Source organism: Mesocricetus auratus, unplaced genomic scaffold (assembly GCF_017639785.1).
Source record: "Mesocricetus auratus isolate SY011 unplaced genomic scaffold, BCM_Maur_2.0 Super-Scaffold_100014, whole genome shotgun sequence".
Taxonomy (NCBI): domain Eukaryota; kingdom Metazoa; phylum Chordata; class Mammalia; order Rodentia; family Cricetidae; genus Mesocricetus; species Mesocricetus auratus.
The window spans coordinates 24741469-24768742 of record NW_024429197.1 but is presented as its reverse complement, the minus strand read 5'-3'; the positions used below and the strand labels follow the sequence as shown (position 1 = coordinate 24768742).

Here is a 27274-nt window from a genome sequence, read left to right as displayed (position 1 = left end):
GTCTGTACATTAATTTAAAATGTTTAAAGACTAGGAAAAGATTCTGGGACCTGGACTAAGGCAGTGTAGTAGAAATAAGGAGGAAAACCAGTGTTATGTTGGAAATGAAGTCTGTGTGTCAGTCCTGGATGCCAGCAAGGTTTCTGACTTCTGGCCTGGATAATAGTGACAGTATGACTGAGCTAAGGGATACATGAAGAATATTTAGCTCTGAGCCTAAGGATTATCACTTTTTTTTTGAGACTGCAGTCTTATCATGTAGCCTTTAGCGACCTCAAACTCACAGAGCTCAGCCTGCCCATATCTCCCGGGCGCTGGGTAGAAGGCCTGTGCCACCACCCCAGCAGGCATTCCTCCTGCACCTGCCACCCCAGTCTCTGTGCAAATAAACTGGCAGTTGGCCTTTTACTGTTGGGGATTACACACAGGGATGTTTTCCTAAGCATTTTCAACCAGCACTAAACCAGTGAGGTCTCCATCACAGGTAACTAACTGTGGAGCTTGTAAAAGCCTACAACTGCTTTTGGAGATTGGGTTGATTCGGACCACATAGAAAATGTAACTGTGACTGTTAACCTGTCCTGGAACTCACTCAGTGTACCATGCTGTGTCACCAACACCCGGCCTGGATTTCCAGCTTTTTTATGAGACAGCAAATCTCTCCTGGAAGTGGTGAAACAGCTACTAGAAGGAGAATGTTTGGTTTGCTGTGAATCTTACCTGGTACATTCTCTGGGCCGGTAAAGCAGTGCTCCATCTGTGTCCTGGGCCCTGCTTTTCAGACTGAGGCCTTTCTTATCCCACTGAGAACAGATGGTAACCAGACATTGAAGTGGGGGTGGGGGTATTTCTTGTAATCCTTTGGGATTTTGTATTAATATTGTGTGACAGAACTTTCCTGGAGAGACGCAACATAAGCATCTCACCTCTGATAGGGCACCCATTACAGACCAAAGTATGAATACCACCAGAGTCCAACTTGGTGAGCTAATGAGTTTTATTTTTATTTTTTTGTCAACTCCTGATTTTACTTAGAGGAGTATGGTTAAGGGGTTACTTACAGGAGCAGAAATGATTCAAGGATAGCTGTATCACCAAGGCTCACCCAAGCCTGGGTGCCAACCCACAAAAGCTGGGAAACCTGGAGCACATTGCACAGCATGGAGACAGCTCAACAGATTGGAGAGTGTCCTTTATACGTGCCTGGTCTAAACCTCTTCCAGGCAGCTGGACTGGTTTCAGGGCTTTCTTTTTTCTTTTTGTTTTTGTTTTATTTGACAGGGTTTCTCTGTATTGTTTTGGAGGCTGTCGGACCAGCCCAGTCTTGAACTCACAGAGATCCGCCTGCCTCTGCCTCCCGAGTGCTGGGATTAAGGCATGCGCCACCACTGCCCGGCAGTTTCAGAGTTTTCTTTGCAGCTTTTTCTCTTAGAGTCTTCCTTCTAGTTCAGCTTTTCTTGTGTGAGAGGAACTCTCAGCTTTTATTGTTTACTCTGGCAGGGAGGGGCTTAGTGAATCTGTTCTGTTTGTTGAGGGGAGCACATCCCACACAGAGGACAATGACAGCTGTTATACAACAGTTCAGTAGGGAAAGAAATCATCTGAAAGCTAAAAAGAAATGAGCCTACAGGCCTACTCACAGTTATGCAAGACTTGCTTGTTTGGCATTCACAGTGATGACAGATTTAAACACTTTTGCAGATATTGAATAAGGTCAGTGTTTATTTCCCAAGGCAATTTTATCACCACTTCAGGGACATCTGCATCAGAGCCAATTTTTTTTTCAGAGTCATTTTCTTTAGTTTGAGGTACACTTAATTCTATTAATCATAAAACGGCCAACTTATAAAAGCAATCATCTTACTAAGGCAATCTAGGAAAAAGAGCTATCCCCTTCACCAGCTGTCTTCGTTATGATGAAGTGGAGCAACTTCTGTGCTGCTGCACTAAGAAATCAAATGCTGAAAAATTAGGATTCTACACACTTTTTCCTCCTTGGCTTGTATGTATAGATGCTGCCTGATTTCCTTGGGGGAGGGGGCAGTGGGATGTCCTGATCCACCTGCCTCTGCCTCCAGAGTTCTTTTTTTTTTTTTGGTTTTTTGAGACAGGGTTTCTCTGTGGCTTTGGAGGCTGTCCTGGAACTAGCTCTTGTAGACCAGGCTGGCCTCGAACTCACAGAGATCCGCCTGCCTCTGCCTCCCAAGTGCTAGGATTAAAGGCGTGTGCCACCAATGCCCGGCCCAGAGTTCTTGAATTATAGGCATATGCTACTATACCCTACATAAAATTATTCTTTTTGAGTAAATCTGATTCTCAGCAAGGTAATACATAAACCAAAAATACTTCTTTGTTTTTGAGATATGGTTTCACTATACAGTCCAATCTAACTTCTAACTTATAGCAATCCTCCTGTCTCTGGCTTCCAATTATTAGGATTGCAGACATATGCCACCATACCTCACTTAACAATACTTTTGTTCATAATAATTTATTGATCTATTTTTTTTCCTGTTGATCTACTCAGCTAAAACTTAACTATTCTAAGAGTGAATACTGAAAGGAGGTGGTGGCGCGCACATTTAAGCCAAGCACTTGGGAGGCAGAGGAGGCGGATCTCTGTGAGTTCGAGGCCAGCCTGGTCTACAGAGTGAGTTCCAGGACAGACTCCAAAACAATACAGAGAAGCCCTGTCTCGGTAAAAAGGAAAAAAAAAGAGAGAGAGTGAATACAGTATTAAGTGATGAAGACAGGCGGATCAGAGTTTAATGTTATCCTCAGCTACAAGAGGAATTCAAGGTCAGCTTGGTCTAGAGACCCTGACTCGGATGAATAAAAGAAAGTTGTTTTCTTTTTTTCCCTTCCTTTGTTGGCCCAGGCTGACCTCTGAACTTGTGATCCTTGTGCACGGCCTTCTGAGTCCTGGGATTACAGGCATGCACCACCACGCCTGGATGCTGCTGTCTTTTTTCATAACCTCACTCCTCTGGCGTGCTCCCCGCCATACAAGTATGTATGTGTTTTCTTTCATGAGCATTGGCGTTTTGTCTGCATGTATGTTTCCTTGTGAGAGTGAGTGTTGGATCCCCTGAAACTGAGGTTACAGACAGCTGTGAGCTGCCATGCCGGTGCTGAGAATTGAATCCGGGTCTTCTGGAAGAAAAGCCAGTGCTCTGAACCAGTGAGCCATCTCTCCAGCCCTGTGTCCACTTTCTTTTCCTTGCTGTGAAAATGCTCTGTTCTTTCAGCTGTTGTGATTTTTAGCCCTTTTGGCATCTTGATAACCTTGAACTTTGGCACATTTTATTCTACTACTCTTAGAATGTGATACTCTAGCTCTTATGTGGTACCCATAATATGTGTTATAGCACAGATTCTTATTTGCAATACTGATGTTGAATCTAGGGTCCTATGCATGCTACACAAGCATTCTATCACTGAACTGTACTTCCAACCCTAAGATCGCCCTAAGTTTATATCAGACACTGTTCAGTAATACAGATTGTTTAGTTACATAGCTATTTCTACTTGTTAGCTCTTAGACAGTTTTGTAGCAACTCAAATGTATTTCTTCATGTATAAAGTGCTACTGAGTAATTCTTACTGTGAAGGGTTGTTTTGAAAGCAGAAATGATGTGTGCAAAATTCCTGGGCAATAGTAAGCATTCATAAACATTAATTACCATTATTACTTTCTTTACAATTTTATTACATCTTCATTTACTTATTCTGTAGGTATAGATGTATACATGCTAGTATGAATGAGTACATGTCAGAGGACAACTTGTAGGAGTTAGTTCTCAACTCCTACTTTCTGGGTCCCAGAGACAGAACTCAGGTTATTAGGCTTGGTAGCAAGGCACCTTTCCCCACTGAGCCATCTTTTAGCCCTAGTTTCTCTTTTTGAGACAGGCCGACCTCACATTTGCTGTGTAGCTAAGGATGGCTTTGATCTTTTGAGCGTCCCTCTCCTACTTCTCCACAGTGTTGAAAACTGAACCTATGGCTTTGTGCACCCTGAGCAAACAAGTTTTCATTATAATTAACTTGAATTATTGGTATAGTAATCAGAAATTCCACCATTATGCAAAAATACTTTCTTCAGTGATTTTTTTAGTTTATTCTTCAGCTGCGACAGCGAGAAAGATGATTTATGGTACACGAGTTACTCTTGGCCACAAGTGAGAGCAGCACTGTTAGGGCCGATGCCACAGGTCCAGGGCAGAGGGACAGCAGAGTCCGGCCTGGAAGGCAGGCAGGCCTCTCAGGTGCTCTCTGAGCAGATGGTGAAGCTCCAGATCCACTGAGACTCGTTGCTGACAGCAGCACAGTCCAAGGGGCTGTACCAGCGCCCCGTCCTCAGCACCCCTCACTTCCGCTCCTGCAGCCTTGTGGATGCACAGGTATTCACTTGCACCTCTGCCTCGTCTTGCGCCATGAGAGCAAAGAGGAGGAAAAGTGAAGGCACAGGCTCTCGTGGTCAAGAGTTTCAGGGAAGATGGAGCTAAGGCTGAGAGACTCTTCAGTGATTTATTCATTCATCATGTTTTGTTTATTTTGGTAGTAGAGATTGAATGTAGAACTTTTTTTTTTTTTTTTTGGGTTTTTCGAGACAGGGTTTCTCTGTGGCTTTGGAGGCTGTCCTGGAACTCGCTCTGTAGACCAGGCTGGCCTCGAACTCACAGAGATCCGCCTGCCTCTGCCTCCCGAGTGCTGGGATTAAAGGCGTGCGCCATCAACGCCCGGCTTGAATGTAGAACTTTTTGGTTTTTGTTTTTGTAAAAAGGGTTTCTTTGCATAGCCTTGTTAAATGTATTAAATGCCTAGTGTATATTAGTCACTGATTGTAGGAATGGGCCACACTTTTCTTATCCATAAAAATAGAGGCCAAGGGGGCTGGAGAGATGGCTCAGAGGTTAAGAGCACTGACTGCTCTTCCAGGGGTCCTGAGTTCAATTCCCAGCAACCACATGGTGGCTCACAACCATCTACAAATCAATCCGGTGTCCTCTTTCTGGCATATAGGCAGAATAATGTATATGTAAAAAATAAACAAGTCTTTTAAAAAAAATAGAGGTCAATACCATTAATAGTAACAATACTGTTTATGTGATCTTGCTACAAGATTAAATGGGTTCTTTGTATATTCTTCAAATTATGTTGGAATTGTTCACTACCTGGAATGTGAATTACCAAAGAATGAAGTATTATATAATCATAACACTTCAGCAGAATATCTTTGGTTTTTATTTAGATTTATTTTTATTTTAGTGATTTGCTGTGTGTGTGTGTGTGTGTGTGTGTGTGTGTGTGTGTGTGTGTGTGTGTGTGTGTGTTGAATGTCTGATGTCCGTGGGGATCAAAAGAGGTATCAAATTCTCTATACAGCCACGTTGATACTGGTAACCAAACTCAGGTCCTCTGCAAGTGTAGTAAGAACTTTTAACTATTGAGCCATCTCTCCTGCCTCTGATTGTTTTGTAAAGATTTTTTTCCACCATGTGGTGGTGGCGCACACCTTTAGTCCCAGTGCTTGGGAGACAGAAGCAGGTGGATTTCTGTGGATCCTTGGCCAGCCTGCTCTACAGAGTTCTAGGACAGTCAGGGCTACACAGAGAAACCCTGTGCTGAAAAACTTTAAAAAAATTATTGCCAAAGTCATAAAAATAAACAGTGTTTTAGTTTTCAGTTTTCAGACTGTCCTTAAAGATCTGGTGCCAGAAGTGTCTCAGCACTGCCCAGTAAGGTTCACAAGGGGGCAGCAGAGATTTCAGATCCTACCCCAGCACAATTCCATTAGGACAACACCATTTATTTTACTATTTTTTTCTGTTCAGACAAGATTTGAACATTCTGTGTGGTTTGTATGTTTCTAAGTTGTGATGTACTTGTTTTTAGTGATTTATGTGAGCTATTATGTTTTGTGATGTTTACTTTCCGGTCTTCACTTGACAGACAGATGTGCTGGTCCTGAGCTGCGATCTGATAACAGATGTTGCTTTACATGAGGTTGTGGACCTGTTCAGAGCTTATGATGCATCACTTGCCATGTTAATGAGAAAAGGACAAGATAGTATAGAACCAGTTCCAGGTCAGAAGGGGAAAAAAAAAACAGGTAAGGTAGATTAGAGTTGATTTTATAATTATTATTGTTGTTCATCCTTTCATGTAAGAAACATTTATTGGAAACCAGTTATGCACTGTGGATACTGTGCTAGGGGTTCATGACATAAAATCAAGACAGTCTCTGATGCTTAAATGTTTATATCTACTAATTAAGTCCTGTTATATACTTTCATATATGAAATGGAGAATACAGAACTGTTTGCATTCTATTCAAGTCTCAGATAACTGACTACATGGAACCTGTCTCTCGATATCTGTGAGGAATTGGCTCTAGGACACATGGATGAAAGCACACGTATCTACACACTATCAAACCTCTGTACTTATCCCTGTATATAAAATAGTATAGTAGTTACATATTGCCTATGTGCATTTTAAGACAGGGTCTAACTATATAGTTCTGCCTGTCTTACTACATAATCGTTGCTATGGCTATGTAGACCAGGCTGGCCTTGAACTCACAGAGATCTGTCTGCCTTTGCCTCTTGAGTGCTGTGATTAAAGACATGAGCCACCATGCCTGACATTTTCTCTATCTTAACTTTAGGAATTATGTGTTGATTTCCTACTCAGGAACTAAAGATGTAGGTCTATTTTACCACACCCCCTGCTCCTGCTTTTCAAACTCCTTACAGCTTCCTAATGTAGGTATTGGAATCACATTATTAACCAGATATTTATATTACTATGATTGTATGTAGTATTCACAGCTGAGTGTTATGCGTTTTTCTTTCCTGTTCTTATTTTCCTAAATGTGGTCTTGTTTTTGTTTTTTGGGGGATTGTTTTGGGGGGAGGGTTGGTGTTTTTTTGTTTGTTTTTCGAAACAGGGTTTCTCTGTGTAGCTCTGGAGCCTATCCTGGCACTTGCTCTGTAGACCAGGCTAGCTTAGAACTCACAGAAATCCGATTGCCTCTGCCTCCCGAGTGCTGGGATTAAATACGTGTGTCACCAATGCCCTGCAATGCGGTCTTGTTTTATTGCTTGCTTGTTTTCTTTTTATTTATTATTAATCTAACCCCAGCTCTAGTTATATGAATATAGTTATATGAATGAATATTGTAACATATTAGGTAATCCTTCAATTCAAATTATCTTTTTTTTTTTTTTATTGAGACTGTCATTTAACAATCTCATTGTAGCCCTAGCTGGCCTGGAACTCCCAATATAGAACAGTATGGAGTCTTACAGAGACTCCTATCTATGCCTCCCAAATGCTGAGATTAAAGGCATGCACCTTGTTGAGCTCTTTTTATCCCCCAATGGTGCTAGGAGTCAAACTCAGAGCCCAATTTATTAAATTCTCCCAAAGTCTTTTTGTTACATCTTACATCAGTAAATGTAACAAACCCTTGTCACTTAGATCTACCAATTTCTATTAGTCATGAATTGGATATTTTTCTTTTTGGGGAGGGAGGGTTGGTTTTTTGAGACAGGGTTTCTCTGTGTAGCCCTGGCCATCCTGGAATTCTATCTCTAGAACAGGCTGGCCTCGAACTCACCTGCCTCTACCTCCTGAGTGCTGGAATTAAAGGCTGTGCCACCACTGCCCAGCAGCAACTTAAATAGTTTAATAGTTTTGTTAATAATACTACTATAAATTCTTTACATATATTAACTCATTTAATCTTCATAATAAACCTATATATTTAAATGCTATCGATCCCATTTAACTAAAGAATAGAGAGGTTAATTATTGTATTTATATATAAGTAAGTAACCATGCTGAGACTCATATCCTAGTAGACTAGGTCTTTAGATAAATACACTGGCAAGGTGGTGGTGTCCAGTGCCTGTAATCTCAGCATGCACAGGCAAGGGGATATCTGTGGGTCCAAGACCAGCCTGGTCTAAAGATTGAATTCCAGGACAGCCAGGACTACACAGAGAAATCCTGTCTCAAAAAGAAAAGAAAAAAAAAAGATACACGTACTGTGTAGTTGCTAGTATGAATATTTGTGTGCATGTGCATGTGTGTGTTTTAAATATGTTCCTGTGTGTGGATACATCTGCATTTGGCTGCCAGAGATCAATGTTAGACCTCTTCCCCAATCACTCTCCACATTTTTTTAAAGATTTATTTATTATGTATACAGTGTATTGCCTGCATGTATGTCTGCATACCAGAAGAGGGCACTAGATCTTATTATAGATGGTTGTGAGCCACCATGTAACTGCTGGGAACTGAACTCAGCACCTCTGGAAGAGCAGCCAGTGCTCCCGACCTCTGAGTCATCTCTCCAGTCCCTCATTAGTTTTTTTTGTTTGTTTGTTTTTGTTTTTGTTTTTTGTTTTTTTTTTTGTTTTTTCGAGACAGGGTTTCTCTGTATTGTTTTGAAGGATGTCCTGGAACTCACTCTGTAGACCAGGCTGGCCTCGAACTCACAGAGATCTGCCTGCCCCTGCCTCCGGAGTGCTGTGATTAAAGGCGTGCACCACTGAGCCCGGCACATTTTTTTTTTTTTTTTTTATACAGTCTCTTGTTGAACCTGGAGCTCTCTGATTCAGCTAAAGTAGCTTGCCAGCAAGCCCCAGGATCCTCCTGTTTCTGCCTCCCCAGCTCTGGTACTACCACCATACTTAGCTTTCACAAGGATGCTAGGGATCAAACTTGGGTCCTAATGCTTGTGCAGCAAGAAACTCAGCCATCTCAGCCATCTCCCCAGCCAAGTAGCACAGATTATGAAGTGTCCAACAATGAGCTAGATGTTATAGGAAATACAAAACAGTAATACCTTTGAAGTATTTGTATTGTGGTTGGGGAAAAGAAATAGAGCATAGGAAGTAGCAATAAATTGACAGCATATAATTGTCTACCATCGAACTCTACCTAGTAAAATGTGCATTTTTGTCAATGGCCTTGTCATATATACAGTTGCATAGTAGATATGTAATTAATTTTGATTGACTGTGGATAATGTTAAATAATAGTATTCCCACTTTCACAGTGAGCAGACCTAGCTTCTTGTGGCCTAGATTATTTGCAAAGGAAATTCCTTGATATACTTTCTGTGATGTGTAGTAGATAGATTAGTCATCTGCTTTTTTGACTGGACTGTATCTTGACTGTCCCCACTTTTTTTCTCCCTTTAATGCTGACACTCAAACCCAAGACTTCGTGCATGTTAGACAAATGCTTCACCACTGAGTTACTCCAACCTCTTTGATTTCTTAGTTTGGCCTTGAGTTTGAAGTCTTTTTTTGCTTTAGCTTCCCAGATACTAGTATTAGAGATGTGCACTTCATGCTTATCTCTTAACTTTTTTGTTTTGTTTGGGTTTTTTTTGTTTGTTTGGTTTGGTTTTTGGTTTTTTTGAGACAGGGTCTCTCTATGTAGCCCTGACTGTTCTGGAACTCACTCTGTAGATCAGGCTGGCCTTGAAATCACAGAGATTACCTACCTCTGCCTCCCAAGTGCTGGGATTAAAGGCATGCACACCACTGCCCAGCTTAACTTTTTATTTGTGAAATAATTTCATGTTTATGGAGTGGTTTAAAATATAGCTGTTTACCAGAATAGCACAAAGAACTTTACCTAGATTTTTCCAATTTTTTAAAAAGATTTACTTATTTATTATGTATACAGTGTTCTGTCTGCATGTATCCCTGAAGGCCAGAAGAGGGCACCAGATCTCATTACAGATGGTTGTAAGTCACCATGTGGTTGCTGGGAATTTAACTCAGGACCTCTGGAAGAGCAGTCAGTGCTCCTAACCACTGAGCCATCTCTTCAGCCCGATTTTCCAATTTTAACATGTGTTCCATCCTTTACTCCTTTTGTGTATATATTCATATTCAGAATATATAATATGCATAGATGATATATATATAATTATAGTATTTGCAAACTTGGAAATAGGATGCTACTGAGTCCTCTCTGCTTTTAAATGTGTATTTGTAAACCACTCCTACCCCAGAAAACAGTCCCTTAAAATTACAGTGCTTTATTATTTTATTCAAAGTTTACCAGTTTACCTAATTATTTCCTTTAGAGTAATATAAATATATTTGACCCTTTATGCTTTAAACGTTGTAGTATGTGGCACAGTGTTTATCATGACACCCCTCATACCAGTCCTATTTGATTTTACAACAATATAAGTAGGTCCCCTGTCCCTTGATTAGTTAGTCATGCAAGCAAGACAACTGGCTTGATTTGATTTTCTTTCTTTTATATGATTCAGTGGAGCAGCGTGACTTCATTGGAGTGGACAGCACAGGAAAAAGGCTGCTTTTTATGGCTAATGAAGCAGACTTGGATGAAGAGCTGGTCATTAAGGGATCCATCCTGCAGAAGTAAGCCCTAGGGATTGTCTTCTTGGCAGTTCTTCTTTTCTCGAAACCAAATAAAACCACCCACCATGGGAAAGAAGGAAGGAAAACTAGATTATACTGTGTGAAATTGAGAAAAGTATGTGAGTGCTCTCCCCGGAGACAGGACACCAACTTTTCTTCAAGGCATGCACTTTAGCGTTCCCTGAGTCTTCTCTTACCAAGGTAGAGCCAAGTCCTGCAGTGAGGTAGAGCAAAGCATCTGGGGTGGGGGACTGACTGCTGGCAGCGTTAGAGAGCCTCCTTTTTCAAATGTGCTGAGAAGCACATAACAGCGTGTGACCACGTTGTTAGGAAACAAGTCTACAAGTTTACATCTGGAAAGTGTGAAACTTATCTCACCAAACACAATTCCCTACTCTCCTCCCTAAGTCCCTGGCGTCACAATTCTGCTTTGTTTATCAGTTAATTTGAGTAATTTATATATCCTCTATAAGTGAAATGCTATGTTTTTTTTGTGATTGGCATTTTATTTTGCATGATATCCTCAAAGTTCATCATGTTGTATCCTATGGCAGAATCCTGTCTTTTCTTTATTATCTATCAAATGTGTATTAAGAACTATTCCTAAACATTTTTAACAGTTAAATAGTCTATCAGATTAACAAAGTATACAGAACTCCATAATCACATCACACCCAGTATCTTGAATGTAGTTCATCGACTCATTTGTTTGTTTTTTGTTTTTTATTTTTATGTGTATGGATATTCTGCCTGTATGTCTGTGTACTACGTGTTTGCCGTGCCCATGGAGACTAGACGTGGGCATCGAATTCCCTAGGACTGTAGTTAGTTACCAGTGGTTGTGAGCCACCATGTGGTTGCTGGGAACAGAACCTAGCTCCTCGGCAAGAGCAGCAATTATTCTTAACCACTGAGCTCTCTCTCCAGCTCCTTATAGACCAGGATTACCCAACAAAAACTTCTTGTTTTTGTTACCTTTGTTTTTATCTGGCTTTTTCCTCCCTAAGGGTGCTTGCCCATATGGTGGCTGGTTCCTTTTGTTGAATTACTTTTTTTTTTTTTAATGGAAAAGCAAAATTAAATTCAGTAGCCAAAATCTGGTGATGTCTTTATTCTAATCCTTTATTTTGACTGTAAATTCTTTTTTAATTTTATTATTATTTTGTGTATGTGTATGTCTTCATGGGAGTATGATGTGTGTGCTGTGGCACGAGTGCCATGGCGTGCATGTGAAGGTCGGAGGACAATGTGTTGTGTCACTTCTCTCCTACCTTTATGTGGTCTAGGGATGGAACTCAGGTGGTTAGGCTTTGATAGCAAGTACCTTTACCCACTCAGCCTGTCTCCCACCCTTGATGTAAATTCTGCATCTGTCACTTTCACAGCCTCCTTATACCCCTCTAGCATGCTGTCTGGAGCAGCTGGCCAGTTATCTAGTCCTTAAAGAATGCCAGCTTTCCCCAGGAGGCAGGCAGGAGAATCTGTTAAGTCCAGAGTGTTTATCTACATAGTGTGTTCCAGGGTTAATAGATATATGTAAGCTGACTCTTCAAACTCCAGTAAAACAGCAATAAAGGGATTTTAGAAAGGTATAAATCCAGAAAGCTAAAGAAAAACAGTTGTTTCTCTAAGCCTCGGTTTCTCCAACTGAATGTGGTTTAGTTATTCTTTAAGGGATTTCTGTTTTATGGCTGGGCAATGGTGGCATGCACTTTTAGTCCCAGCACTCGGGAGACAGAGGCAGGTGGATCTCTGTGAGTTCAAGGCCAGCATGGTCTACAGAGTGAGTTCCAGGACAGCCACAGCTTCACAGAGAAACCCTGTCTTGGGAAGGGGGGATGATTTCTGGTTTTATTTCTGACAACCATGTGTTTTTAATAGCTCAAAAGTGTAAGGCATTTGTGCCAAACACTTAATAAGAAAGTCATGGTGCTCTTCCCACGCTGTTACTTGATTCAGTATAACTCTAGTCAAGGGGTCAAGGGTGGTTTTTTGTTTTTTCCTGGAAGGGTAATAAACATAAAAACAAGCTTTTAAAGATATCTTTTAAAATGAAATAAAAGGTTCACAAGTTCATCTTGGAAGGTTTAGGCATTTGTATCTGGAGAGACAAGGACATTTGTCAAGACTGCAAAAAACATGGCCAAATCTATTTTGGAACTAAAGATAATGAAAAATGGTTTAAACTTCAGTTGTTTTATGTGTGGAAAGCCTTGAAATAACTTATCTAAATTAGTATCTCCATTGATACTTAACCAGCCTTAATTCCTAAAATACCTCTCCCATTTTATAAGGATAGGTGACATAGAAGGACTTCTTTCTAAGCCAAAATCTGCAGTTGTGGTGGTACCTTTAGTCCCAGCACTCTGGAGGCAGAGCAATTGGATCTCTGAGTTTGGGGCTAACCTGGTCTACATAGGGTTGCAAGACAGCCAGGGTTACATAGAGAAACCCTGTCTCAAAAAAAAAGCTAAAATCCAAAACACTGAACTTTTGTTTTTACTTTTCCATGTTTTTTTTTCAGTTCTATAAAGAAACTTGGGCTTGGCACTGGTGGCATACACCTTTAATCCCAGCACTCGGGAGGCAGAGGCAGGTGGATCTCTGTGAGCTCGAGACCAGCCTGGTCTACAAGAGCTAGTTCCAGAACAGCCTCCAAAGCCACAGAGAAACCCTGTCTCAAAAAAAAAAAAAAAAAAAAAAAGAAAGAAAGAAAAGAAAAGAAACTTGGCTATGAAAACTCTTGGTCTTTAGACATGATTATATAAACTGTAGAGAGCAAGGGAAATTCTTCTAGCCTTCTGCCTGTGTGAGGAAATATCATGCTGCCAATTCTGGTCCCGAGTCTTCAGCAGTACAAATCATCTTAGTTTGCTTGTTTGCTTTCCATTATTGTTGCTTGTTTGTTTGTTTTTCGAGACAGGGTTTCTCTTTAGCTTTGGAGGCTGTCCTGTACTCACTCAGTAGGCCAGGCAATAGTAGGAGCCAAATAATGTGTTGGAAGAGGCCATCAATGGGGTCAGGATGTCATCCTGTGTCTAAATGTGTGCTAACGTGGTGTTTTTGTGGCAAAACTGAAATGTTTTCATCTTGTGTATTATGGAAAAGGTTGGAATAGCTTTGTTTTCACCACAGTCTTGGTCAAAGCAGTCCCAAGTCTAATTCAGATTCACAAAATAGGAAATGGGACCTACATCCAGATAGGCAGAGAGCTTCAGAGCTTCGAAGTTATTGTGAAGAAAGATGCAGCAGCTAGGTTCGGTGGCATATGTCTATAATCCCAGCACTCTATAGGCTAAGGCAAAGATCATGAGTTCTGGACCAGCTTGGGCTCCATAGCAAGACCATATATTTTTTAGAAAAAAATGGAGATACACATAGTTTAAAATATCTAAAATATTAAAAAGTAAAATATCCTACCACAGTCCTAACTAAGATTTTCAAAGGAAGCAAATGGCATGATCAAATTTGTCTTTGAAAAGACAGTTTGGGCAGGGTGTTGGTGGCACATGCCCTTAATCCCAGCACTTGGGAGGCAGAAGCAGATGGATCTCAGTGAGTTCAAGGCCACCCTGGTTTACAAGAGCAAGTTCCAGGATAACCTCCAAAACAATACAGAGAAATAGTGTCTCCAAAAAAAAACAAAACAAAACAGACAATTTGGATTGTATGGAAAACACATTAGCGTGAGTAAAGAAGTTGCAGAGAGCAGGCAAAAGTGGAAATTGTGGTAACCCAGGTGAGAATGATGGTAACGTGGGTGTTCTACCACTGGGGGCAGGGGAATGGATAAATTCGGGGTTAGCAGGTAAAGCCTAAGAACACAAAGGTGCCAGGAATGTCTCACGATGTGGTTTGAGCATTAGGATGAATGAGGAGGGACTGGGTTTGTGGCGGGAGATCCAAAGTTCCGTTGGGGGTTTACTGAGTTTGAGGTAAAGATGTCAAGAGGGGTTTTAGAGAACTGGGGCTCAGGGGACAGTATGGTTTTGTTCAGTGTTTTGGTTTTGAAACAGTGTAGAGTACAGTGAAATTTTGTAATTCTGATATATAGATATTACTGAGACATGGAAATGGATGAGAAGAGACCATAGGATTGGGCCCAGGCCTAAGCTAGCTAAAGGATATTTTAAAATGTACTATATTTATTAATTTTACATGAGTGTTTTGCTTGCATGTATGTAAGTTCTTGGTGACTAGAGAGGTCTGGAGAAAGAAGGGGATCCCTTGGAACTAGAGGTAGAGATCAAGGTATAAATACTATTCTGAAGTTTCTCAACATTTTATCTTATCTCTGGTTGGAACAGAGCGGGCTTTTGTTGTTGTTTGGTTGGTTTTTGGTTTTTTTGAGACAGGGTTTCTCTGTATAGCCTTGCTGTCCTGGAAATCAGAGAGTTCCATCTGCCTCTGCTCCCCTAGTGCTAGGATCAAAGGTGTGTGCCACCACCCCCGGTGGACTGTGCTTTTAAGTGCCTGCCTTTCTGGATATCATGCTAATAATAGGATAACAAGCCCAAAGCCCTCATTCCTTAGAGGAGGAGGAAGACACAACAAGAAATAGAATGTGTGTGCTATAATTTTTTTTTTTTTTTGGTTTTTCGAGACAGGGTTTCTCTGTATTGTTTTTGGAGCCTGTCCTGGAACTCACTCGGTAGACCAGGCTGGTCTCGAACTCACAGAGATCCGCCTGCCCCTGCCTCCGGAGTGCTGGGATTAAAGGCGTGCGCCACCAACGCCTGGCTCCATAATTTTCTTATAAGACTCTTTAAGTGTTCAGAAGTTTAGAGGAAAATTTTTGACAATTTCCTAAAACTTTTAGGAAAAACTTTATAGTAGAAATGGCATTTAAAGCAACAACTTTGGAGTTTATATATATTGGGGGAAGGGGTGATACATGGTTAGAAGAAGTATTCCGAAAAGAACTGCTTGGCTAGAAGCAGTTATATAAGGTGGACTGAAGTACTTTCTCTGAGACATGGAGTATGAAAGTGTTCATGATAAGTAAAGGGAAGCCATTTGAGGTTTTTAAGCAAAAAAAGTGATTACTAATTAGGTGTTTCATTCAGTATTGTACACTTACACATAGTGGCACATATGTATTTGCAGCACTTGGGAGGTGGAGGCCGGAGAATCAGGAGTTCAAGGCCAGCCTCAGCTACTTAGTAAATTTGATGTCAGCCTAGATTACATGAGACCCCGTGTTACAATAGACACACACACCTAATATAAGGTTATGCCTGGCACTCAAGAGAAACTTACCCACCATTAAACCAAAAGATGGGGGAAGATCTGAACAAGGTTGTCTTTGTTTTGAGACTGGTTTTCATTATGTAGACCAGGCTCACCTGAAACTCAGACATAAATGTAGTCAGAATACCCATACACATAAAATAAAAAAAATTTAATTAATTTTATAAAGTGCATATAGATTAATAATAAATACAGCAGTTATAACACTATACTGTAATAAAAGTTATATAAATCTTTCTTTCAAAAATATTCAGCTGGGCGTTGGTGGCCCACCCCTTTAATCCCAGCACTCGGGAGACAGAGGCAGGCAGATCTCTGTGAGTTCGAGACCAGCCTGGTCTACAGAGCTAGTTCCAGGATAGCCTCCAAAACAATACAGAGAAACCCTGTCTCGGAAAAAAAAATCTATTATGCTTGTCATGGTGGCACATGCTTTTAATCCCAGCACTCAAGAAGCAGAGGCAGATGGATTTCTATAAATTCAAAGGCCATCCTGTTCTAGGCCAGCCAGTGATACATACTGAGACCCTTGTCTCAAAACAAAATAAAACAAACAAAATTCCATTATGACTTTTGGGGTGGGGGGTTGGTTGGGTTGTTTTGTTGTTGTTGTTTGGTTTGGTTTTGGTTGTTTATTTGGTTGTTTTGAGACAGGGTTTTTCTATGTAACAGTCCTGACTGTCCTAGAACTCACTCTGTAGACCAGGCTGGCCTCAAACTCAGAGATCTGTATGCCTCTGCCTCCCAGCTGCTGGGATTAAAGCTCTGCGCCGCCACCACCTGACATAACTTCATTTTTTAACCCCCCCCCCCAAAATAAAGTCAGTGTTTCACTATGTAACCCTGGCTGGCCTGTAACTTACTGTGTAGACCAGGCTAGCAATGGCCACACAGAAGTCCCTCTGCCTCCCCTCCCCAGCACTGGGGCTGAGGGCACATGCCACCGTGTTTGGCATAACTAGGGGAAGCAGTTTATGGCTTCTCATAGGCATATCCAAATTGCCAGCTTCGATACCTTTGTGCATTGGAGCTGCTATAATGTAAAGGCTACTTGAACATAAGTCCTGTGTTGTTAGGACAGAGGGTCTGATAACTAAGATGGCTTTACAGGTGACTACTGGACAGGTAGGTAGCATATAAAGTTTAGATAAACTGAAAAAAACAATGATTTGTTTCTCAAGAGAGGCGGGACCAGATTTCACCACATATGCGTTTCTAAAATTACAGGTCTTTGATTCCTGGAATTTTCCATTTAATATTATCAGACTGTGTGGAGGATGAGATGAAACTGCCAATGAGGGAACAGCACTGTAATACCAGTCCTTCACATGGTCTTTCTGAAAGAAGAGGGCACCAGGTGCACACATGGTACACTTACATACATGGAAGCAAAAAATAAAATGAATAAGCCTAAAAAATAATTTTTTTAGAACAAAAAAGCTAGTACCCACTATGTTAGTCTCATGGCATCATGAGTTAGTAGGCATCATGGCTCTGACCCTTTCCACCCTTCTGGAGCCCATTACCTGAAGATAGACTTACTTCCATATTATCTGATTATGAGCCTGTTCTCCCCTATTCTTCCTACAGGCATCCTAGAATACATTTCCATACAGGCCTTGTGGATGCCCATCTCTACTGCTTGAAGAAATACGTTGTGGATTTCTTAATGGAAAATCGGTAAGAAAGAGGAAGGTAGTGTTAAGCCTACAGATTTTGAGCATTCTCTCTCTCTCTCTCTCTCTCCCTAACTTTTTTTTTTAATTATAAGCCTACAGTTTTGGGGTTTTTTTTGTTTTGTTTTGTTTTTGTTTTTGTTTTTTCGAGACAGGGTTTCTCTGTATTGTTTTGGAGGCTGTCCTGGAACTCTCTCTGTAAACCAGGCTGGCCTCAAACTCACAGAGATTCATCTGCCTCTGCCTCCCAAGTGCTAGGATTAAAGGCGTGCACCACAACCGGCTACACCTACAGTTTTTAACAAGGTATAGTTTTTGTTTGTTACTGGCTTGCTTTTGTTTAAATGTGTGTGTGAGTATGTGTGCATGACTGCAGATGTTCTCAGAGGCAGAGGCTTCAGATCATCTGGATGTGGAGTCACAGGGTGCTGTAAGCTGTCCAACATTGGTACTGAGAACTGAATGCAGGGCTTCTTCAAGAACAGTAAGCTCTCCCAACCCCTGAGTTATATCTCCAGCCCTTGTTTTTTGTTTTTGTTGTTTTTCAAAACAGGGTTTCTCTGTGTAGCTCTGGCTGTACTAGAACTCACTCTGTATACCAGGCTGGCCTTAAACTCAAGAGATCCACCTGCCTCTGTCTCTCAAGTACTGGGATTAAAGGCCTGTTTCAACACCCCTTTCACTCCCCCTCCCCCCAGCTTTGTTTTCTGTTTTTGAGATAGAGTCTCATTATGTAGCCCTGGCGAGCCTGGAACTGGTTGTGTACACTAGGCTGGCTTCAAACTCAAAGAGATCTGCCTGTCTCTGCTTCCAGAGTGCTGGGATTAAAGGTATGTGCCACCTTACCTGATCCATAAGGTATACTTTTTGTTTGTTTGTTTGTTTATTTTGTTTTGTTTTTAACTACAAACTACCTTGTGATTAAGTGCTAGGGCTAGAATTTAGGGCCTTGTGTATTCCACATAAATGCTTTACTTGAACTCTTCTTAATGTTAGATAACAGTTTATACAAAGTTTACAGTTGATTTTCATTTCTGTTTTAGGAAGAATTAAATTATCCACATACTGTTATTTTGCTTGTACCAAAGGAATCGTGTTTATATTTTGGGGATCTGCAAAATAATAAACCAGCAGAACTTTTTTTATAAAACTTTAAATAAGCTGAATGTGGTGGCATACCTGTAATCCCAGCACTTGGCAGGTGGAGACAGAAGGATCAGGAATTCAGGGCCTGCCTTTAATCCCAGCACTTGGGAGGCAGAAGCAGGTGGATCTCTGTGAGCTCGAGGCCAGGCTGGTCAACAGAGCAAGTTCCAGGACAGGCTCCAAAGCAATACAGAGAAACCCTGCCTCGAGGAAAAGAAAAAAAAATCAGGAATTCAGGGCCTTCTTTGGCTACATATTGAGTAGGAATACAGCTAGAATTCTAAGAAGAGTAGACAGGAAAAGACTTGATGCAATGCCAAAGAGACTAATTTCCCTTGACGACTTCTGGATAAGTTCCTACCTGAACAGCACTGGTGACTGAAAAGCAGGCACTATAGCCGCCAAGTTCCCACAGAACAGCTTGGCCAAAGAGTCTTAGTTTAAATCAACTTTGAGTTCTACGTGGCAGGGCAGGCCTGTACTACTCAGAAGGCTCAGCAAAACCACAACTTCAAACCTACATGAGCTACACAGCAAGTCCAAGACCAATCTTCACAACGTAGCCTTAGTAAAAATAGGACTAGGAATATAAAGTACTTCAGAGGTAGGGTACTTTTATAGTTTGCACAGATACCTGGGTTCAGTCCCCACTAGCACCAAAAAACAAAAATCATACAAAAAACTATCTCTGTCTTTGGCAGATGGACCAGGATATATATGGAAATAAAGGAAAGAGAGAAAGAGAACCAGGCCCAGTGCTCCATGTGTGTGACTGGCACCCATGGAGAACAGAAGAGGTTGTTGAACCCCCCTGACTAGAGTCACAGATGGTTATGAGCGGCCATGTGGGTACTGCGATCAAACCTCGGTCTTCTAGAAGAACAGCCATTGCTCTTTTTTATTTTTTTCAAGACAGAGTTTCTCTGTGTAGCCTGTGTGTAGGCTGGAACTCACTCTGTAGACCAGGCTGGCCTTGAACTCACAGAGATCCGCCTGCCTCTGCCTCCCGAGTTCTGGGATTAAAAGTGAGTGCCACCACTACCCATCTTACAGTCAGTGTTCTTAAAAAGAATAAGGAATGCTTTCTTAATACTATCAAATGGAATTGTGGAATCTCTGAGTTAGAGGCCAGCCTGGTCTACAAGAGCTAGTTCCAGGACAACCTCCAAAGCAATACAGAGAAACCCTTTCTCGAAAAACCAAAAAAAAAAAAAAAAGAATTGTGGCTTTCGAATCCAGGAAACACAGGCAGTTTTACACCAGTACAGACTTATCCTAGCTGTAGCTCATTTTACTATTGTCAGTTTGTTGTTTGCACTCCTAGCAAATTAATAAAGTGATATGTGCTCTGAAGACAAGCCTGAAATTGGTGATGACTGTGACTGCTGCCAAGTGGTACTTTCCTCTGTAGTCTACTATACCAGAGTGAGCCAGAGCCTCAGCCCAAATTGCCTTCCCCATTTGCCCACATCTCTCAGAGCTGCCAGAATCAAAATACACACAGTAAAAACTAGTAAACTTCAATGTAAAGTATATTGAGCCAGGTGTGGTGACTCGTGCACTTGGGAGATGGAGGCACAAGGATTGCAAATTCCAGGCCTCGTCCCAAAATAATATACACATGACACTAAAAACTGAACGTGGAGTTATAAATTCTAAAATAAATAGTCCACCCAGGTACAGTAGTACATCCCTTCAGCCTGAAGGTACTTTGGAGTATTGGATCCAGCTGGTCAGTGGTAGCTTTTACTTTAGGCCTAATGTCATTAGGTTCCACAGTAGTTCACAATAGCCTTGCCTTGGACCAGCTCTTGGCACAGCTGTGAGCAATCTGCAGCTAGGCCAACTGCACTATTTAGGAATTGATCTGATGTTGAGTGTCAGCAGAAGTGGCTGTGACCTGGCAGGACAGCGTCATGTCTTTTCAAATCACTTACCCTGAGTGTGTGCTGATAGGGCCATGTGCCAAGGCTTGTTTGCTTGCCTACTGGAGTGACAGTTCTGTTTGATCCATGAAGGCCCTAGAAATCCTCCAGCTGTCTGTGCTTTGTCACTTCAAAAGAACTGACTTGTTTTTCAGGGAAGGGACCAAGGAATATTTGCTATCCACGTTGGTGTGGAGCATTGAAAACAGAGACAAAAAAGCTAAGAGTTAGTGTTGTTTCATTCTTGTATTCATATGGAAATTTTTAATCTCCATCAAAGGATCCAGTGAGAAAATCCCATTGAAATTCAATATGGGGACTCCCAGTTTACACAGAAATGTTCAAAGATGTTTAATTTGATCCTTTAAAAATAACATAAGACCATGAACTATGTAGCTCCAGGGTTCATAATTTCCCTTACCCCCCCTCAGCCTTCACTTCTCTCTTGCCTTCTTCCTTGTGGTGATTGTGGGTGGTCTGTGTCAGCATGCTGAGCTTCTTTTAGTGGGGCCTCTGGTAAAGAATGGGTTCTAACATCAACAGTGAGGGTTATGGTGCTGTAACCCTCCCTCGTGCCTGTCTCTCAGAGTATTACAGCTGATTACCCACTTCCACAATCTGCTCCCCTGCCCAATTGACCTGCTTTTTCTCCCTTGCCCTTTCTTCTGCCCACTCCACTAATAATTCCTTTAGGTATTAGAAACAGTGTTTACCAAAGCCTAATACAGCAACTGACATTTAAAAGATGTGAGATTAAATACTAAACAAATTAACTAGTGATAGAAAAACCTGGGCTAGTCTCTCACCCACCTGTTTCCTTTTTTTTTGTTGTTTGTTTTCCAGACAGGGTTTCTCTGTGGCTTTGGAGCTTCTCCTGGCACTCGCTCTGTAGACCAGGCTGGCCTGGAACTCACGGTGATCTGCCTGCCTTTGCCTCCCAAGTGCTGGGATTAAAAGCATGCGCTACTGCCTCCCAGCTCACCCACCTGTTTTCATTTTCTTTGCTAAATAAAACTCAAAGGCATACTGGTTGTCAGCAGGTACTTGCCACCAAGCCTGAGTTCCAAAGGCTGTCCTCTAATTTCCATGCACAGTGTGCTATGTGCATACACACACATGCAGGCACAGGAGGTGGCGGGGAGCACACACATGTAGGTAAGCAAACAAATAGTGTTTAAAAAAAAAGCAGCCAGGTGTTGACATTAATTCCTGCCATTCAGAAAGCTGAGGCAGGAGGATTGACCATTAGTTCAAGACCAGCCTGGACTACAGTGTTATAAACTGTCTCAAAAATAAAAAGATCTGCCGGGCATTGGTGGCACACACTTTTAATTCCAGAACTTGGGAGGCAGAGGCAGGCAGATCTCTGTGAGTTCGAGGCCAACCTGGTCTACCAAGCGAGTTCCAGGGCAGCCTCCAAAACAATACAGAGAAACCCTGTCTCGAAAAACCAAAAAATAAAAATTAAATAAATAAAAATATCTAAGGATATATATATATATGTACGTATATATATATTTCAGTAGTTGAATGATTGCTTGGTGTGTACAAAACCCTGGGTTCAACCCCCAGTATGAAATAAATAAATATCAGACATAGTGGTTTATGCTTACAATCCCAGCACTAAGGAGACTGAGGCAAGGGAATCCTAAATTCTATGCTAGCCTGGGCTACATGTAAGACTTTGCCTCACAACAGCGTCTCCACAGAGCCAGCCATGACAGTAAAGCTTATAATCCTAGCCCTCACAAGGTAGAAGCAAGAGGATCAGGAATTCAGCGTCCTTAAGTAGCCAGTTAAAGGCCAGCCTGAGCTATTAGGAGCTGTCTGCATATAACAAAAAAACTAAGAAAAACCATCTCCTCACCTGGATGTAGTAGCACTTACCTGTAATACATCAGTCCAGAAGCTGAGCCAGAAGGATTACTAGAAGTTGGAAGCCCACCTGGGTCTCCCAATGCTACAGACAAGCCCATTTGAAAACAAGAAGAAGGGAAGTTACTTTTTTCATTGTTGTTTGTTTTTAAAGCCTGATCCCCATTCTGGCCTTGAGTTCCTCAATGCCTATGTCAGTTGATGATAACCTCGAATTGATGATCCTTCTGCCTCTACCTCCCAACTACTGGGATTATAGAGATACACTACCATCACCACCCACGTATGAAAATCTGGAGACTAAACCTAAGGCCTGATGAATGCTAGTTGAGCAGTCTCCCAACTGAGCTACATTCTCAGCCTGTAAACTAATTTGTTTTTGTTTTTTAAGACAGCGTTTCTCTATGTAGCTTTGGCTGTCCTGGAACTCAGTCTGTAGACCAGTCTGGCCTCCAATTTACAGAGATCACCTGCCTCTGCCTCCTGAGTACTGGGATTAAAGTCGAGCACTAACACTTCCTGGCTGTAAACTAATTTTTTATAAACCAGTGGTAAAATGAAATAGCTACTTACCAGACCAATGACTCATTGCAATGAATACTTACAAGTAAAGATATATGGACTAAAGGGTACTGTGTAACTCACTGGGCTACACTACAGCTTCCATGTTGAGAATTTCTTTATTTGGCTTTTGTTTGTTTGCTTGCTTGGTTTGGTTTGTTTTTTGTTTTACTTGTAAATTTTGTTTTGTGGGGGAGTGTGTAAGGGCAGAAGTGGGGGGACAGGGAGATGAGTGGGATCAGGACATACAATGTGAATTCCACAAAGAATAAAACATTTTTCTAAAAAATAACTACTTAAAAGACACTATAGGGCTGGAGAAGTGACTCAGCAGTTAAGAGCACCCACATCTCACAAACATCTGTAACTCCTTTTCCAAGGGATTCGATGCCCTCTTCTGACCTTCACAGACATGTGCAGACAAAACTCCAGTACACATAAAATAAAATTGTAAGAAGTGTTTTAAGCTGGGTGCAGCAATATATGTGTGTGATCCCAGCGATGGGAAAGCAGAAACAGATGTTGTTCTGAAGCTCGATGGGCATCAAGCGCAGATAAATCAGTGAACTCCGGGTTAGTGAGAGAATCTTTCTCAAAAAGTGAGGTGGAAAGTAGTAGGGGAAAACACCAGACATCACCCCTGGCCTCTGTGTACATGTACTTATTCGCCCACAGACACGTGTACACGTGTGCGCGCGTGCGCACACACACACACACACAAACACACAGAGCAGTCTGTTTTCTCCTGGATGGTTGCCAATGAGGAATCAGAGCACTATGTTATATTCTACCTACATACATGTATAAATATGTGCATACATATACATACCATGTAGCTGGGACTTTGTGGAGACTATTTTCTGACTTAACCAAGTAGAGGGATTCTTATTTTTCCCATTCCCGTCTTAACCTTTAAAGAATATCCAGGTCTTTGGCTTTTCCTTGAGTACAAATAATTTCTGACCCAGAAGGGCCCAGCAAGGTTTCTCGTATTTGGCCACTCTTTCTTTCTAGGTCAATCACTTCTATCCGAAGCGAACTGATTCCATACCTAGTAAGAAAACAGTTTTCCTCCGCTTCCTCACAGCAGAGGCAAGAAGACAAAGAAGAGGATCTAAAGAAAAAGGAGCCGAAGTCTTTAGGTTGGTGTTTGGTTTGGTGCAGTGAGGCAGACAGGGGTTGAAGCAGCTTTGGAGAGAGGGCTTCCCAAAGTGCTCACTTAAGGCAGCCAGAGCTTGTCTAGTTTACAGGATGCGCTTGATTGGATAGTCAGTTCCTGTACTCTTCAGGGGTAGGGCTGATCAAGCATCCAGACCCACTGTTTGGTCTATAACCTGTTTGACTATGTTCCTCACTAGCCATAGGTCTGCAGATTCTCCTTATCACCTCTCAGTTTCCTTGTTCTTCAGGTATAGGCAGACCTACCACCTCTGTCAATGAGCAGAAGGTGATGAAACTTACAGTGACAACCAGAGGCCAACCAGACTGTCTCCGTTCTGGGATCTGGAGATGAAATATCTTGTTTGCCCTCAAATCCCTGTGTCCCTGCCCCAGTTCTAAACTCACACAGAGTGATGACAGTGTGGCATGGTGGCTGTAGCCACAGATTCAACATCCATTAACATCAGCTCTGTGACCTGAGGCAGATTACTCAGTCTTCTTACCACAAAATGCAAGGCCTTTAAGATTCGTTATTCTGGGCTGTGGTAGCACCCATCTTGGATCCCAGCACTCTGACAGCAGAGGCATACAGATCTCTGTGAGTTCGAGGACAGGAAACCCTGTCTCAAAAGAAGGGAGGGAAGCCGGGCGTTGGTGGCGCATGCCTTTAATTCCAGCACTTGGGAGGCAGAGGCAGGCGGATCTCTGTGAGTTTGAGGCCAGCCTCCAAAACAATACAGAGAAACCCTGTCTAGAAAAAACAAGAAAAAAAAAAAAGAAAGGAGGGAGGGAGAAAGGAAGGAAGGAGAAAACTAGAGTAGATGTTATGACTCCAAAACAGTGTGGTCACCTTCATATATTCTATGTACTTTCATGATTTATAGAGGTCACCATTTTATTTCATTTCTCTTAGTAATGCTTGATTATTGTTTTTAGGCTTTTGCTTTGTTTGGGGGATTTGATTTATTGTTGTTTTGAGATGGGGCTCATTATGTTTTCTTGGCTGACCTGAACTTATAGAGATCCACCTGCCTCTGGCTCCTGAGTGCTAAGATTAAAGGTGGGCATCATAATGCCAGCCAACCTTGTTTTCAGGATCTCTTCTTAAACATTACTATAGTGCCTACAATATTTCACAATACTTACAGGTATTTCAAGCACGTAAGAAAATCCATTGCCTTTTTCAGTTGACTTGGTCTTTTCAGTTGTGATGGTATCCCTCAAGATCCAAGCTTATTGATGAGTTTCAAGGGAAGAAGGAAGAAGTATTAGCTATACCTCCTTCTAAAACTTGACTGTGTCTCATCCAGGAGGCAGAGGCAGAGCCAATGGGATCTCTGTGAGTTCCAGGCCCTCCAGCACTACATATACCTGGATAAAAACAAACTTCTGACTTAATCTGTCCCCTATGCCATCTTTCTCCTTTTTATTTACTCTGGGTGTTTTCTCTGAAGACATTTACAGTTTTATGAAAAATGACAACACTCTGACCTGGGCTCCTTATGATGCCTGTTGGAATGCCTTTCGAGGAGACAAGTGGGAAGGTTTTTCTAGGTCCCAGGTGCGCTGCTATGTCCACATCATGAAAGAGGGACTCTGCTCTCGAGTGAGCACACTGGGACTCTACATGGAAGCCAACAGGCAGGTGAGGAGTTGGGCTCAAGGACTTCCTGTCCTGGAAATAGACCCAGCTTTTTGTCTTATGTCTTCATTAGGGACATGGTAACATTCACTACTTCACTCCCAAAGCGTAGCAAGACTTGGAATGTGAGTGGAAAATCTAAAGACAGGAACTCAGTGGGTTCAAGGAAGGACTAAGATGTCCAGGAAGATAAGCTTTTGAGCTGTGAATACAGCAGCTCTCCTGTTTGGTTCAAAGTGGGCATTTGTATAATAACTACTTCCTAAGTAAGCAGACAAAGCCAAGCATGATGATATATTTCTGTAATAACAGCTCTCAATGGGTGAGACTTCCAAAATGGAGGCTAGCCTGGGCAAGTTCCAAGCTAACCATGGCAGCTTACACCTGAAATCCCAGCACTTTGGAAGCAGTAGGAAGATTTTGAGTTGAAGGCCTGCTTGGGTAGCATAGCAAGACCTGTCTGGGGGGTGGGGTTGGGGAGGATAAAACAGATAAATATTGTATAATCACATAGTTTGGTGAAGTAAGCTTCAGAGTAAGCATCCTCAAAGCAAAGGATTTCTTGTTTGTTTTATTGTTTGTTGTTTTTTAAGGTAAGATGACCTTTAGAAAGACAAAGAAAGGCAGGAAAGGAGGGATGGATGGAGACAGGAAGGGAAAAAGAAAATTGAGTGACCAGATGACTCAATAAAGGAATATCTATAGAATTTTCTGAAACACACTAGGGAGGGATCTTTCTTCTCAAAGATTAGCCAGGTCTTAGTGATGGTGTGGAGAGAGAAAGCTAAGGGTGTGGAGGATTCTTCATATTCTTAGAAGCACGGGAGGGAACTAGAGAGATAGCTCAGAGGTTAAGAACACCGGCTGCTCTTCCAGAGGTCCTGAGTTCAATTCCCAGCAACCATATAGTGGCTCACAACCATCTGTAATGAGATCTGGAACCCTCTTCTGTCGTGCAGACAGAACACTGTATATAATAAATAAAACTTTTTTTTTAAAAAGCACGGGAGGAAGGAATAATGAAGCCAGTAAATGAAACTGAGAAGTAAAGCGTTGAGGTAAAAATAAGAAAAGTCAGTTGAAATGATAAAAAAGATTAGCAGCTAAACAGGGCATTGGTGGCTCACGCCTTTAATCCCAGCTCCCTGGAGGCAGAAGCAGGCAGATCTCCTGAGTTCAAGGCCAGCCTGGTCTACAGAGCAAGTTCCAGGACAGCCAGGACTAAACCCTGTCTCAAAAAATGATAACAAAAAAGACTAGCTACTGGCATTGTTCCTGGTAGAACTTTGAACTGTCACTGGGAGATACAACTGGATGTAGAATGATACTAGAAAATATTATTGAAAACGGATTGAATCTTCAAGACTCTTAGTAGGCAGGATGGTGGCACACAACTTTAATCCTAGCATTTGGGAGGTAGAGATAGGTGGATCTCTGTGAATTGGAGGCTAGCCTGGTCTATATAGTGCCATGCAGGAAGTTAGGGTTACATTCAGAGACCCTGTTCCAAATAATAACAAAAAGACCATACTAAATGGTGGTTGTAACCTGAGCCCCAGACCTTAAGCTGCTTTCAATGTGGATTGGTTATATATTCAAGGGAGCCCCAAACCAGAG

The 27274-nt window shown here is 41.7% G+C and overlaps 1 protein-coding gene across 5 annotated transcripts in view; it reads left to right on the top strand.

Moving 5' to 3' along the window:
* Eif2b3 (eukaryotic translation initiation factor 2B subunit gamma) overlaps positions 1-27274 on the top strand; it is a 55036-nt gene that overhangs the window by 14306 nt on the left and 13456 nt on the right. For 4 of the 5 annotated variants that reach the window (XM_040756883.1, XM_040756884.1, XM_040756881.1 and 1 more), the window contains exons 4-8: positions 5956-6115; positions 10310-10421; positions 17262-17351; positions 23869-23996; positions 25470-25660. In XM_040756883.1, the coding sequence (XP_040612817.1) occupies positions 5956-6115; positions 10310-10421; positions 17262-17351; positions 23869-23996; positions 25470-25660 (681 nt within the window). Of the gene's footprint in view, positions 1-2899; positions 3010-5955; positions 6116-10309; positions 10422-17261; positions 17352-23868; positions 23997-25469; positions 25661-27274 lie in introns of those variants that run through there. The other variant, XM_040756886.1, reaches the window with a different exon arrangement.